Raw genomic sequence first — 15,356 nt, 5'->3', positions numbered from 1 at the left:
AATAAGATTTTCTTATATTATCTCAATTGGAGACTGATTATCATAATTTAACCTATGTCTTCCTATGAATTAGGTGGCTAATAATTGTTGCTTCAGTCCAGCCATCTTATGGGGTAAGTGATACTTTCTTCTTTTATTCACATGCATGTTACAAAATTATTTTGAATCAATATAATCTTTGATATACTGTATGAGTTACTTATGAAAAATGAATAATAACTTTAACCAATAAATAATTTGGCATATCATCAATGCCATGATGCCCTGACCTATTGGGAAACATAAAATTGCTTGGACAGATTCCTTAGTATAATTAATCAAATTAGCTAGCAAATTTACATTTACTTGTACTGAATATGATGGGACTTTTAAGTAGTAACTTTTGCTGTAAAGCTCAATATTAATGTTTGTCTTGAATATAATTAAAGTGAGAATTACTTCAATAGCATGTTTAGCAAATAACATCTGATGTTCTGTACAATTAAACATCTGGACAGATATAGAATTGAACCTGAAGCTGAAGAATACTGAAGTTAGGATTTAAAAAAACCTCTCATAGGCATTTTGTCTGAATCTGAAATTAATCTTACAAAGCAGGCTAATAATCTTCCTAGGCAATGCCCCTATTATTGTTGTGGACAAACTATTCATCATTTTGTTTTTATAAAACATATACTAATTACATAGTTTGGATGGTTTCAGTCTTAAAATATCTCCAACTTGAAAACCTAAGAAACTCTATACCTTATATACTTTCCAAAATTGATGCAAGTAATAAGATAGCAAATAATAATTTTAAGCAAACTTTCTCTCCTCAGGAAGCCCTTCCCCACTTATTCATCAGTATAAGAAATCCTGCCTAATTGCAATAAAATCCCATCACATTTGAGAAACTTCTGACCCAAATTTTAGCTGTTGGTGACATCTTAAGAGAACTAAGAGTAGAATGTAGGCCAAACATTTCCTGCAGAAGAAGCTCAAAAATGTAATCAATTTATTATTACACACCTTCCACTAAGGAACCCAAGGTCAGCTTGCAAAGAATTTGATGGTTCCACAAAACACTGGCAGTTTTCTTTGGGAGGAGCTGTAAATTGTTAAATAAAAAATAGTCAAAATTTTTGTGATTAATCTATGTTTTGACTACTCTAACATTTTAATCTTCAGTGCAAGGTTAAACTGAAAAATAGTTTTCCTAGAATGATAATAAAACATGTCTTAGTTAGAGGGGGGGAAAACCCAGAAACATTTTAACACTGCCACAGAAACATGCATCTAAAAAGCCAAAAAAGCAAGGGATAGATTGATATTTCCCTTGGAATTTTGCCTCAAGATAAAATGACCCAGAAGCTCAGTCTTTTTTTTTTTTTTATAACTATGTATGCGTAAGAACATATATAGACTAAAGATCAAGAAAACAAAATGTTTTGGAAATATTTTTTATAAGGAAAAATGGTCAGTTCATTTAATGAGAAAACTATGAAGAGAATCTGAAGGGCTCCATCATTACTTACTTTAGGAAAGTCCCTCAGGAGCTGGTTATGTCATCAGGCCTGGGGCTCCCAAAAGACCAGGGAGATCCTGAGGTGTCTCCTTTATGACTACTAACAATTACTTTTTTTTTTTTTTAAATCATTTTATATCTTTGTTGAACATTGCCCAGAGTCACATTTTATATAAATTTGATATATAAAAAAACAAATGGATGAATAAATAAAAGAACACCATGGTAATAGGCATAGAGTGATAGTGAGACACAAAAGCCAGGTAATTCAAGAATGCAAGATGCATTATATCACCAATAAATGCACATAATTTTTGTTTACATATGTGAAATATGTAAATATGAAATCATAGCCAATTTTGTAGATTAATTCACACATTTTATGAATTTATTGTACATATTCCTGCTATTGTTATTATTGATGGCAAACTATTTTGTCACTTAGGCAGCTGATACTGTGACTCCAACATGTTATCTGATAATATTCCATTTTATCTGCTTGAAATTTTTATGATTGCCTAAAAAGTTTTTTAGACCATCTCTTCCCCAACGGCATATAAGAATCAACTAACGTGCGTACAAGTGCCATGTAGCAACTTTCTATATTATATTTCTTCAATGCTTTAAAGGCACAAGATTCCTTTCAGAAATACTTTGGCAGCCTTGTTCTAGACTTGGTATATTTATTTTTGTTTAAAATCAGAAAAAACACTAACATCTTTCCAAAATGCCTCTCTTCCTATAAAACACTGAAGTAAACTTTGACTCAGAAAATTTCAAAGCTCCCAAAAATATTTTGATACTTATTTTGTTTGGTTTTGGCTAGAGAATTGTGTTACCCAGTTTCCCAGCACTTCAAGGACAATTCCCAGAATCTTGATTGGTGTCTTTTATAAGTCTCATCCTTATCCTCTTTTACTGAAAATTATGCAATTTCTTGAATTTCATGTTCTTCACTGATTGGTTTCTATCTTTTTTGCCTCATTTAGGAGCTAATCTTTTTGTGTGTGTTTCTGTTTTGACTTAACTTTTAAAAAACTTGATTACCATCCTTAGCTAATTTCCTGATTTTGTTTTTTTTCCTTTTGCTTTTTAATAAAAAATCTGTAATAGCCCTTCATGACTTTAGCTATCTAAAGGTAGTCTTACTAAGGTTAATTTTAGATGCTTTTTTGTATATATGCGTGTGAGTGTATGGGCAGATACATACGTACATCTGTATGGTCAGTACAGAAATGTGAAAAATAAAATAATGTACACACACATATATACATAAACAGGGTTACAGATTCTATAACCTTTTAACGTTCTTTCTTATCAGTCAGTATCTTACCCATTATTTCTTTTACATTTAGTTTTTAAACAAGTTTTTTTAATAGCCTTACTGATGATTAAGCATTTCTAAGCTTCCAAACATATTTTATATGAAGTTGGTAAGCAGATCTGAAATGGGATAACAATAATAACAGCAATATCTTATATTTCTTCTTAGGGTTCATATACTGGACATTGTGGTGGAGAAGATTGTTCCATTTGTCGATGCTTTCCTGAAAAAGGCTCAAGAGTAAAATTTAAATTTCCTTTGTTTTGTCTTGTTTTTCCTCTTAACAGCTATTGAAACTAAATTACAAATAAAAACAAACCAAATCATGATAATTGTGAATAAAATATAAGGAAAGATACACTCAGAATTGTTAATCTAAGAATATTCACTAAAGCAGAATTGTTTCAGAAAGTATCTAAAAATGAAAGAATGAAATTGTCATTATATAGGGTAACATTCTAAAAGTTGGGGGCCAGAATCTAAAATATTCACTTCTATTTATTTCTGCGAAAAACTGTACTTCAGTTTTTGCATGTTAAAGTCTGATAGGTGATTTAAATGTCTCATAGTTAATATTCGGACTTCTTGACCTTCATACAAGCACAAATCCAGTTTCTGAATTCTCTGACATTAAATTATTTAGAATTTTAAAATTTAAATTAAATTAAAGTTTAAAGTGTCTTAAATTAATTCCAGGAAATTATCATCCAACCAGCAATCATGGTTGAAAATTGCTGCTAACACTAATTTATATTCAGTAATATTAAGTCCAAAGATATATCCCTCATCATAGGTAGCTATCAAGAGTGCATTGTAATAGTGAGCCTCATGGATAGACTTAGTAAAGGCTGCAGTCTGGATCAATAAGATGACATCTTTGGGACTTCTGATAGTCAAGTATCTCTGTCCAGAATTATAACCATTAATCTACAATACCTGACATGCTAATTCTTTTGAGGAATGAAAATTAGGCTAAATGTGGCTAAATATATATAAATTATTTTTAGTGAAAAATCTGTATAACAATAGGTATGTAGACCCAAGATTTACAATAATTAGAGTTATTTCCCAACAATGATATTGTTTAGTTCTCTGGTTTAGTCCTTGACTAAGAAGAATTCTGCCTATTTGGGGAAAATATAGTATGTATAATATATAATGGAAAACAAATTAGTATCTTAAGGAAAGGTGTGTACAATTCCCATGACATAAAGACTATATTCATTCTCAATGTAAGTTGTTTCTAACAAGCTGCTGAATTAATTGTAGGATAGGAACAGTATATCGTGTAAGAATGTGCTGCAGAAATTGAAGTTTTCCCTCAAATTGAAGTACTTGATTAGTTTCATTATAGCTTTGTAGACACTGTGGCAGGAGAGCCATGTTCGTTGATTTAGACAAAATTCAGGAAGAGTCTGTGTTCATCAAATTTGTGGAGCTGCAGCTCTCAAATGCTCAGTCTTATAATAAAACACATTAGTCTTCAGAGGTACTATAAGACTCTTTCTGTTCTTATATCTCTATAACCTGTTACTTGTTTCAAAAAGATTTCAGAGCCATTTGCTAACTAATTTCTTACAGAGATGTCCTTTCATCAAAGTCTTGGGACAATAGCTTAAGAAGGTGGAAGCCATAGATATCCATATTTTTAAAATAATGCAGATAATGCAGCATTTTAATTTTACTTTACAAGCTGCATATTTAAAATGCTTGGTATTATATCCACAGCTTTCTCCCTTCTTCAAGAGTAGAGTTTAATACATGAGTCTGTTAAATCTAGAAACACTTCTTTGCACTGCATACTCATTTATTTGTGGGATAATGAACCATATCATGGAAAATTAGAAAATGCCATACTTGAATGAACTGGAATTTTAATTGCTAAAAAATGTAGTCTTTAAAATGTTGAACCAAGATCAAATAAAAGAGAAGCACATAAGGAAGCAAAAATTTGAAACTTAGTTCCACTTGCTGTTCACATAATGTATCAAATCACTATTATGCATAACTCTGTATTTTTGAACAAAAGTAAATTGGGATTGCTTGCTCCTCATGTCTGATGAGAAAATTCATATAATAAATAGTAAAAGAACTGTATTATTGATTTGATTGAGATTTATTACAGTCTTGCATTTAGTAACCATTTTTCAGCCTAATTAAATTCTAAGGGCAGGAACTTGCTTTAAAAAAGTGGCAAATCAAGTCCAAAAAAAGATACAGAGCCCAAGTAGTAAATAATGATGGGGAGATTATAGTTCTCCATCTATACTGATCTAAATTCACTTTCCCTTTTCATAATTAGTAATAACTATGATTTATTGATCAAACTTAGGTAGCTATCCAGTGGTGGGATTCAAAGATGTGAAAAACCGTTTCTCTGTGTGGATGCCGCTTCAGGAAGTCCATTCTGGGCCCGGGCAACAAAAAATTAGCTACCGGTTCTGCCGAAGTGGTGCGAACTGGCTGAATCCCACCACTGTAACTATCATTTAATCTTTGTTTTGAAAGAAATGGTAATATAAACTGTATTTATGCTAATATCAGACAAATAAGAATAGGAACATGTCAGTGGGGAAAAAAAGGAGGAAAAGGAGAGAAAGACTTGAGTTTGTAAAGTTATCAACTTATGTTTAGTCAATTGCTCCTATGGGAATATTGTATTTTAAGGAATCCAAAATTTAAAATAATTATAGAGAAAAACATTGTTTTTTGCCTTTTGTTCTAGAATAATTAGTTGTTTTTCTCTAAAACTAGCTGTTTTTATTTCTGCTAAAATTCTGCACTTGTATTTTCTGTTTTTGAGATTTTTTTATTAAATTAAATGTACTTTAATAGTTGAAAGGGCCACAATATGACCTGGTTTGATCTTAGTCTTTTATCCTATTCACTACTGTAATTTTTTCTGATAGAGTTAAGTAGATCATGACAACAAGCTGTCATTGATGATCTGACCTATTTTTTAGGGATCCTAACAAATGTATACCACATGTTTAGTTAAGCAGCTCTCTTGAGGTGTGATAAAGAACCCTGCCATTAGCAATTTCAGTATAGGATTCAATAGATGAATTAACCAGAACAAATAATACTATATGCTCCTTGGTTCTGTCCAAGGTACTGAAATATTTGCTTCCAAAGACTTAATTTTGGAATTCTGATGCTGTCTAATATTTGTTTTTTGTTTTTTCCCTGGTATTTTCTCTTTCTTTTCACAAAGAAATAGTGACATCTGCTGGTGACTAGTTATACACATATAAATATACAGATGCAAATACAGATACAAATACAGATATATATATATAGAGAGAATATCAATGAAGCAAAAAAGGAGGGTGGCATTACAATAATGTAGAAAAAGAACATAGTTAATCTATAAATACTTTTTCTAATATCAGGCCAAATAATCACATTCTGTTGCAAACTTGAAAATGTATTTCTATTAATATCTCTTTTTAACAAATAAATAACCAATAATAAATAAACCAATAACCAGTTGCCCATGTTTTTTTGCCAGTTTAAAAACCTAAGTTCTGAATTCATTCCTTTAAACTCAACAAAACTAGCAACACAACGGTGTGTTTTCCTATCAAAAAAGACATTTTCTAGGTACTGAAAAACATATACTCAGCTATCTCATATTTTTTTTAAAGTAGACATACCTTTAATTTGAAAAGTAGTTACATACAAAATCATTTATGTGCTCTTCCTGAAATAATATTCAGTTTATGCTCTTACCTTGAATTTAACATGACCTCTAAAGAAGAAACAAACACATGTCTGCTGTTTCTATTACCACTTTCCAATTGAATCTATGAAGACACACTTCTTTTAAAAATAAATCATATAAAAATAAATCATAGGGAAACTAGTCTTCCTTTCCAGATAAAGAGTATATATTGCATATTGCTGTCCTTTTAGCAACTTTAATTATTCCAAAGATTCATATTTATGACCTGCACCTGCTAGAGTGGCAGCTGGGCAGATTTACCATATTGAGCTCTAGTGCACTATAATCCCTAATTGAAAAGCATTGAGGTATCTGTTCTAGCTGTGAGAAAAAAGGATGGGTCCAGCAAATATTATATTTAATACTGAATATATTGAACAGAAATAGTACTAAATATATCAAATGCAAAAGTCATAGCTGAGATTTGAGAAAATCTCAGTGTCATTGCTCATAAAAAATAATTCCATTTTGTATTATTATGGGGCTTCTGTTCTTCTGATTTATATTCCATATCCTATAGAAGAAAATACAATCATATAATTTGTCACAATTGCAGAGGCAGAAAGTAAATAAAATAAATATTTTCCATATATATATGATACATAGTATTGTTGCATCTTTTAAAAAGTTTAAACAATATTTTCTTTAATGAAAGCCATTTCATTTTCAAACTAAGTGGTTTGGCTTGGCTGAATTTAACCATCTATATTAGCTCAAGTCCAGGAAGTGCTAAACTAAAATTGGCTGGTTTTGGCACTGGAAAAGTTCCTGACTTAGATGGGTAGTAAGTGTTCTGCTTTCCAATGACCAGATAGGTGGCTTTTTTTAGGATTCAAGATAATAGATCGACCCATAGAATAAAGAGCCCAAGAGTTTATTGAAATTATATAAATTACAAGAGAAGATATAGCTAAACATTATTTTGGCATACAGGAACGCCAAAACAGATTTCAGACAGATCCCTTTATAACATTGTCCGAGTTAGGACTATGCTGAAGTTCACAATATTATCCTGACTTCTCTTGGGTTAAATACTTTTTATAAACGAGAGAGGGTGATCTAATTTAACACCAGGAGATGCCTGCTATGAATATTCTTGGTATCTATCAACTCCTTCTCTCTTTTGAAGAGTTATACATTCATTGATTACTGCAATATGTTTGAGATAAACAACGTAAATCTGGGACAGTATGTGCAATAAAATCAATACATTATGAAGTTATTAGACAATAATCAAAATAAATTAGAGTGCAAAGGAAATCAAATAATACAATATGGGGTGTTACAGAGTAATATGTAGTTTATATAATATGCCAAAGGAAAAGTAGATGACACCACTATACTTCATTGCCATTCTGCATGAACACTACTCTACAAGCTACTGTAGTGGAATTTATTAGCATTAGGAAGAGATGCCAGGCATAACATTCTGCCTACTTAATTGAACTGATTTGTTTTCACTTTAAGCGCAGCTTCCTTTACTCTCTATTTTTACAGCTGCCCTGAGAATGAAATACCACAATGGTCACATTAGATGGGCGCAAATAATGAATGTTATAGATGCCATCAACTTGTTCTTAGCAATGTTTCTACTAAGACCAGTAACACATGGTGTGCTTATGTTGAATCAATCAACTATTAAACTTACTGTGAATTTTGGACTGGCAGTTGGCAATTCCAACTAATTATGCTAAGCACTTTCATTCCATATGATATGTAGCTTCTAATGCCTTCAGTTATTTTTAAATGGATGGGAGTATTTGCTGATTGTGAGTTCCACTCCTGTGTTCAACACAAAGCCAGTTGGGTACTTTGAATCAGTTAGTCTTCCTCAGCCCTAGGAAGAAGCAATTCACTTTCTTACCAATAAAACTGCAGTGGCTTTTATAGAGAGTTGCCAGGAGTCAATAATGACCCAAAGGTGCATACACACACACACACACACACTCACACACACACACAGAGAGAGAGAGAGAGAGAGAGAGAGAGAGAGAGAGAGAGAGAGAGAGAGAGAAATATTAACAATAGAATTAACTCTGACTGATTCTTCTTTCTTTATCTGAACCATATTTTCAAATATTTTGAAATTAATTGATCTACATAACTAAGGTAAGTTCCTTGGAGAGATAAAAAGGTAGAAATTGGAATGGGCTCATCTGATTTCTGAGAGATTCATTTTTTTAAAAAAACTTAATAGAAAATAGTGGTCTGAATTGCTTCAGAATTGAGTTCTGTACTAAACCTCTAATATCTTTTCTTTTAAATGAGGAGAAAATATATATTTAACATTAAAAAAAGAATAAATGGCTGCTTATATTTCATAATAAGTAGACTTGAACAACTCTTCTTGGCTCTTGAGGTTTTCCTTTATTTCTGAGGCTTTCACAGCAAAAGAGAGGAGTCCAAGGGCATACAGTATATATGTTGAGACAGCTAAAAAACTTTCCAAAACAGTTGTGTAAACCTGGAAAAAGACATGTATGAATATTTATAATAATTTAGTCTAAATGTGATTTGTGTGAATAGAGTTTTTTATCTGATTTTTTTTGTTGCTTCTAGTGACTATATTTAAGATATATTTTTTGTTTACTAGACTTCAGAAATATATTTATCACAAGGCTGTGGTATTATATGTACATTGGTGCTACAGTATAATAAATAAAAATATAATGTATTCAATATTATATTACATACTAAGATATATGAAATCATATATGAATATTTTGTTTGAATAAACTATTTTCCTCCTCTGAATTATTGTTCATATTATAACTGCTGTTGTTTTTACATAGAAATTAATCTGAATTATTTATACTTTGCAGGGGAAATCTGGTCAGCCAGGAGTACAGGGTCCAATTGGTGATCTGGGTTCCATTGGACCTATTGGTTTTCCAGGAGAAAAAGGCCAAAGAGGTGATCTTGGTCTACCTGGGCCACCTGGTGAAAGAGGAAATATGGTAGATATTTAAAAAATAATAATAATTCTATTGTTACTTAGCAGTATTCAAATTAAGGATATTAAATAGAATTGTACAACATTTCATATATGAAGGCAAAAAGCTTGCTTTGGACCATATTGAAGCAGAAATGTAACAATATTTGCAACTCCTTAAAGTAGCTTTGCCTTTTCTTGGTATTTTGTGACTATCTGCAGCTGCTGCATGGTCCTGGGAAAATATGCATTTGGTTTAAGGGCTTGCAGAATTGCATTTTCTTAATGCTTTCCAGAGTCTTAGAATTCAAAGTGTTGCACTGTCCTAATATTAAATACTGCAAGGACGGGATGGATTGGAAACATGCAGAAGAGGCCTTCATCCTGCAATGGATAGACAATGGCTAAAAATGATGATGAATTAATGTTCAAGAGGATAACAGGGCTTCATATAATTTGGAATAACTGCTTAAGAATTTACACAATTTGAGAGACTGTGATATTAGTTGGAACAGTAAGATTAATGTACCCACACTACTGTTTTAGCTTAGTCCAGATGTTTGATGGTGAATTTCTATGAAACTGTTTTATACTTAGTCACACCATTTAACTTTCCAGCTTCTTTGATAATAGTACTATAGTAATAATAATAATAATAATAATAATAATAATGATGATGATGATGATGATGATGATGATGATGATGATGATGATGATGATGATGATGTTGGGAGGGACCTTGGAGGTCATCGAGTCCAACCCCCTGCTCAGGCAGGAAACCCTACCCAGGGCTTTTCAACCAGTGGTACGGGTACCACCTGTAGTACATTGGCATCTGGCAGGTGGTACACGACCATCCTAGAAAAATGGTAGCGGGGGAGGGGAATGAGCTGAACCGGTGGCAGCACCGCACAAGCCTGAGCGAGAGATGGCTGGAGCCTGGTGCTGTCAGGGCTCAGCGGAAGCGCCAGGATCAGTGCCGCTTTCCAGCTGATTGGTGCTTCTTTGGGGCTGTCAGGGCTCAGCGGAAGTGCCAGGATCAGCGCCAGGCTCCAGCTGGAGCTCGGCGCTGATCCTAGCACTTCTGCTGAGCCCAGAAGAAGCGCCGATCAGCTGGAATGTTGCAGCATCTCCAGGGTCTTGTGATTTACATTCAGATGCTTGGCAACTGATTCATATTTATGACGGTCACAGTGTCCTAGGGTCATGTGAAGTGACCAAAACCTGCTGCAACCACCCAGCAGACGGGGGGGAATAAAAACCAAACATCCCCCCCACCCCCACTGCCAATCCCCAACAGAAATGGTCACAACAATGAAAACCTCGGACAGGAGGAAGAGCGTTGCTGGGTTGGCAGGCATCTTGCTCGGCTGTGGCTTGAGGGGCACTTTTTTCCAGTGCCATTGTAACTTCGAACAGTCACTAAGTGAACTGTTGTAAGTTGAGGACTACCTGTACTTTATCACTTTTTTCCTTTTTTGGGGGGTGTCATCAAGTTTTTGACACCTTGTTAGGCGACTGGTGATACTCGGATGTTGCCATATCCTAAAAGTGGTACAATGGGTGAAAAGGTTGAAAATCCCTGCCCTACACCATTTTGGACAGATGGCTGTCCAGTCTTTTCTTAAAAACTTCCAGTGTTGTAGCATTCACCGCTTCTGGGGGCAGGTTGTTCCATTGGTTAATTGTTCTAACTGTCAGGAAGTTACTCCTTAGTTCTAGGTTGCTTCTCTCCTTGATTAGTTTCCATCCATTGCTTCTTGTCCTGCCCTCAGGCGCTTTGGAGAATAGCTTGACTCCCTCTTCTTTGTGGCAGCCCCTGAGATATTGGAACACTGCTATCATGTCCCCCCTCGTCCTTTTCTTCATTAAACTAGACATACCCAATTCCAGCAACCGTTCCTCATATGTTTTAGCCTCCAGTCCCCTAATCATCTTTGTTGCTCTTCTCTGTACTCTTTCTAGAGTCTCAGCATCTTTTTTACATACTTTTCTGAACTCTCAGATTGCTTTTCAGTCTTGTTTGGTATTACTATCCCTGGAAACCTATGTACACATTTTACCATAACTATATGATCTAATCAGTTCTGGAAAACAAGAAGCAAAAAAAAGGAGTGAAGTTATGTCTTCTAAGTAGGAGAAAGATCTACTGCTTGAAACTGATCAATGGTACTAGAGATATCACTTTGATTTTAGTAGCTGCTTCTTAATGATGCATATAGGACATCTGGCCAAGGTAACAAGCTGCTACAAAAAGCTGCAGGCCTTAGGCACAATGAATAGTTCATTAGCTGAGCAATGGATGGAGTTAGTAAAGTTATTTTAAGTTGAGTGAATTGATAATTTCATAGACACTTCCATGTAGGATTTTGGTGACATGGGAATGTGGTTTGTTTGCCATTGTATTTTTCCAGGACTTATTTGGCTTGATTTCAATCTAGCTCCAAATCCTGGTATTCTGTAGTAGTCTCCCACCTGAATATAAAACAGACCTTCTTCACTTCACAATCCTAAGCAAGACTGACTAGTGTCATCCCTGCTGAGGCAATTCGTGAGGGCCTGCCTTTTCTGATTTGTCACATAAAGTGACAATTTGCTTCAATCTAATGGTAGTTGATGATTGAGTATACTGCCTCTCAATTTTGTTGTGGTGAGAAAAACAAATCAAATTATACAAATTTATTCTATGTCATTTTTAATGCAAACATTTTAATGCAAACATTTTTATTAGCTTATAATATAAAATACAAAAATACAAAAACAAATAATAGGAAAAATAGGGAAGGGAAAGGGGAAGGATAAAGTGTAGAAAAGAAGGGGGAAAGAAAGAAAAGGGAAGTCAATGCCTATTTTAATATTGTTTAATGTTGAATTTCTTCAGGGTCCAACTGGAGTTCCAGGATTTTCAGGTCTAGATGGAATGCCGGTAAGTATGCTGTCAATGTCTGCATATCATATAAGACTGTAGAGCGTTGATATTTCAACAGGTCTGTGCACTACGTTCATCTGATCTGATTATATTTAGAAAAAGTGCACTACCCTATGTAACTCATAAAAATTTTTTGCAATGGCACCTCAGTTATGTAGTATCCATCCTAGACATGTTTGTTGATGCTGATAATATACACTTTTCAGGGCTTAATAAAATATTCTATTTGATGGTATTTTAATGTGTGAGACACATCTCCTGGACAGTTACATCTTATGAGGAAATTAGCTAATAGAGAACTATCTTTATTCTCTGCAATGTGAATTAGCCCTGGCTAGAAGAAGAGAAGGAGAAATCCCTTGGAAAAATCCTAGAACTTTGAAGGTTCTGATCAAATATTTGTTGTAAAGGACTGTTAGAATCCTTGAACTGGGCAGTAAGACAGACTAGTTTAGAACCTTGTTATCAGCAGTTATTATACCCTCTCTATGAATGTTCTGGCTTCCCACTGAATTGTTTGGAACATTCTCTACCAGATGGCAGAATTCGTGAATACTAGAGTATTCATGAAGAGTATTAATAAGAACAAGGTACAACCATTGTCTCTGAAACCATAACTCTGTCTTTTTTTGGAAAAAAAATGTCTTGTGATCTCCTTTTTATTGAATAGAAGCTTAGAAACATAAATTGTGGATATAAATAATAAACTACCCAAAAGAAACTAGTCTATGATTTTTTTCCTGTTGTTTTTATCTGAACAAAATTTGGATAGGAATTAGTATGAAAGTTGGGTAGAAATTTTCATAAAATCTCTACTGGAGCTGCCATTTGCTCTCCAAATAGCTTGTGACATTTGGCGCAATTAGCAGCTGGAAGAAGAAGTTCTATGAGAAAATGGCAGGAAAATTACGACACCAAAGTATGCATGCTCATATACAATATAATATCAGCTTGTACATGGAACCCCTGTTCATTTGTATAAACATTTGAGTAGAGTGTTAATCATATGACTCATATACATGCCTACAGTATGTCCAATTTGTTCCTCTGACTACCCATAACATTAGCTTTCTGTTTCAGGTACGTTTAACCGTTAACCAATATTATCAAGTCAGCCTTGACAAACTGCATTTGTTTAGACATACCATGTTTCAACTTTTAGATTGTTTCTAATTCTATTGGAGATACATCTGACATCTTATTTGAGTTTTGATCCTAGATTTCATAATGCATTATTTCAATATATACAGAGAAATGATGAGTTATTTTAACAGACATACACATTTAATAATTTTTCTATTATAGGGGCTACCAGGTTATGAAGGACCCAGAGGAAAGCCTGGGGCAGACGGATGTAATGGTTCAAGAGGCGATCCAGGATTTCCAGGAGAGGTTGGGTGTATTGGACCAAAAGGCTCACTTGTGAGTTGAACTTTACTAGATCTTATAGAGTTTGTGACCAATTTATAAATGCCACTTATTTTTATGTCTATAGTTTTAGGTATGCCGGACTCACTTCATTGTACAGAAAATGTGTATAGAGATGTATTTATATTTTAATATGATCTATAATATCTTTAAAAGTGGTTTATGGCAAAAAAGCACCCATTCAAATGAATGGGTTTACTTAATGACTGGGCCATTTGCTTAAATAAATAAAAAAAGGCTGGAAAATTACTTCTGGTCCTATGGTGCCTCCACTTACATTCATATCAATTTACAATTAGATTTTTGGTCTCAACTACAGACATAAGTTGAAGACTATCTATACTTTATTGTTTCAGCTTTTGTGTGCAAACTCATAACTTTCTGTTTTTATAATGATTTTTAAACATGTTTTATAGGGTATCCCTGGTCAAAAAGGAGAAAAAGGAAATTCCATATACATTTCTAAATTTATTCAAGGAACAACTGTGAGTGTTATATCATTTTTAAAATAGTACTCATGATAAAGAGTTGTGTAAATAATTTTAAATATGTAAGAGCCATGACTCACACCAATAAACAAAGCCATTGGTTTAGGCAAGATTTGTATTATTAATATTAGGAAATTCTAAAATTCTAAAAGTTATATAATAGTATAACACATGCAGCTGCTGTGAAAAGGAATTTAATCCAGGTTGATTAATCATGAATTCACTTTCAATGTTTTCTTAACCATGAGTATACTTTACATGCACACTTTTGGACTACAGGTATATTATTATTATTTTAAAATGATGAAGACTAAGTCACAGGCTTTTACAATCTTTTTATTAGGATTTCTAAGTGGAAAATAAAATGGCCGGATAAACATTGTCTTTTAAAGTATATCTTTATTGATATAGTTTATTGTGGGGATGAAATCTTATTCATACTTATTTGAAAGTGAGTTCTATGGAACTGCGTGCTTTAATTTGGAGTACATACATATCAAAACTAGTTTTAATATTTATATGGAAAAATTATGGATTCCTAAATTAAAAACAGTGATTTTATCTGTGTATCAATGATTCTCACTCCAGTATAAGAATCACAAAAAAAGTGAAATAAACCAGAATGGAATAAAATAATTATTTAAATTATTTAGATAATTATTTACATTATTTTTAGATGTATTTATTTTTATTCTTTGCTTATTCTTTCTATGTACCTCTTAGTTTCCTTTTTTGAATCATTTTAAAATCATTTTAAATCATTTTTAAATTTAAATCATTAAATCATAATAATTGTTACCAATAAGTATTATCTTTCTTTTTTTTTTATTTTATTTTTTTTTTCACCATACACCATACACCAAAACTACATAAACATAAATCTTTTCTTCTAACAGAACAGTGCTTTACATTTTAAATGTTCTTTACATCTTATTTACATTTTATATACATCAATAATTATATCTTTTTCTTTCTCTGTTCTAGCCAATTATAACATTTATTCCAAATTTCATAAAATTCTGACGTC

The 15,356-nt window shown here is 33.0% G+C and overlaps 1 protein-coding gene across 1 annotated transcript in view; it reads left to right on the top strand.

Annotated features, from left to right (window-relative positions):
• Positions 1–73: 73 nt before the first annotated feature.
• The window catches only part of COL4A4 (collagen type IV alpha 4 chain), a gene marked incomplete at its 5' end in the record, with an annotated part of 64,300 nt that continues 49,017 nt past the window's right edge, over positions 74–15,356 (top strand). Inside the window, 6 exons of the mRNA XM_029283982.1 lie at positions 74–113; positions 2,997–3,068; positions 9,375–9,509; positions 12,366–12,410; positions 13,719–13,835; positions 14,258–14,326. Coding sequence (XP_029139815.1) covers positions 74–113; positions 2,997–3,068; positions 9,375–9,509; positions 12,366–12,410; positions 13,719–13,835; positions 14,258–14,326 — 478 coding nt within the window. The remainder of the gene's footprint in view (positions 114–2,996; positions 3,069–9,374; positions 9,510–12,365; positions 12,411–13,718; positions 13,836–14,257; positions 14,327–15,356) is intronic.

Source organism: Protobothrops mucrosquamatus, unplaced genomic scaffold (assembly GCF_001527695.2).
Source record: "Protobothrops mucrosquamatus isolate PMUCROS unplaced genomic scaffold, P.Mucros_1.0 scaffold306, whole genome shotgun sequence".
NCBI classification, from domain to species: domain Eukaryota; kingdom Metazoa; phylum Chordata; class Lepidosauria; order Squamata; family Viperidae; genus Protobothrops; species Protobothrops mucrosquamatus.
The sequence above is the reverse complement of the archived record's forward strand: the minus strand, read 5'-3'. Positions and strand labels throughout refer to the sequence as shown.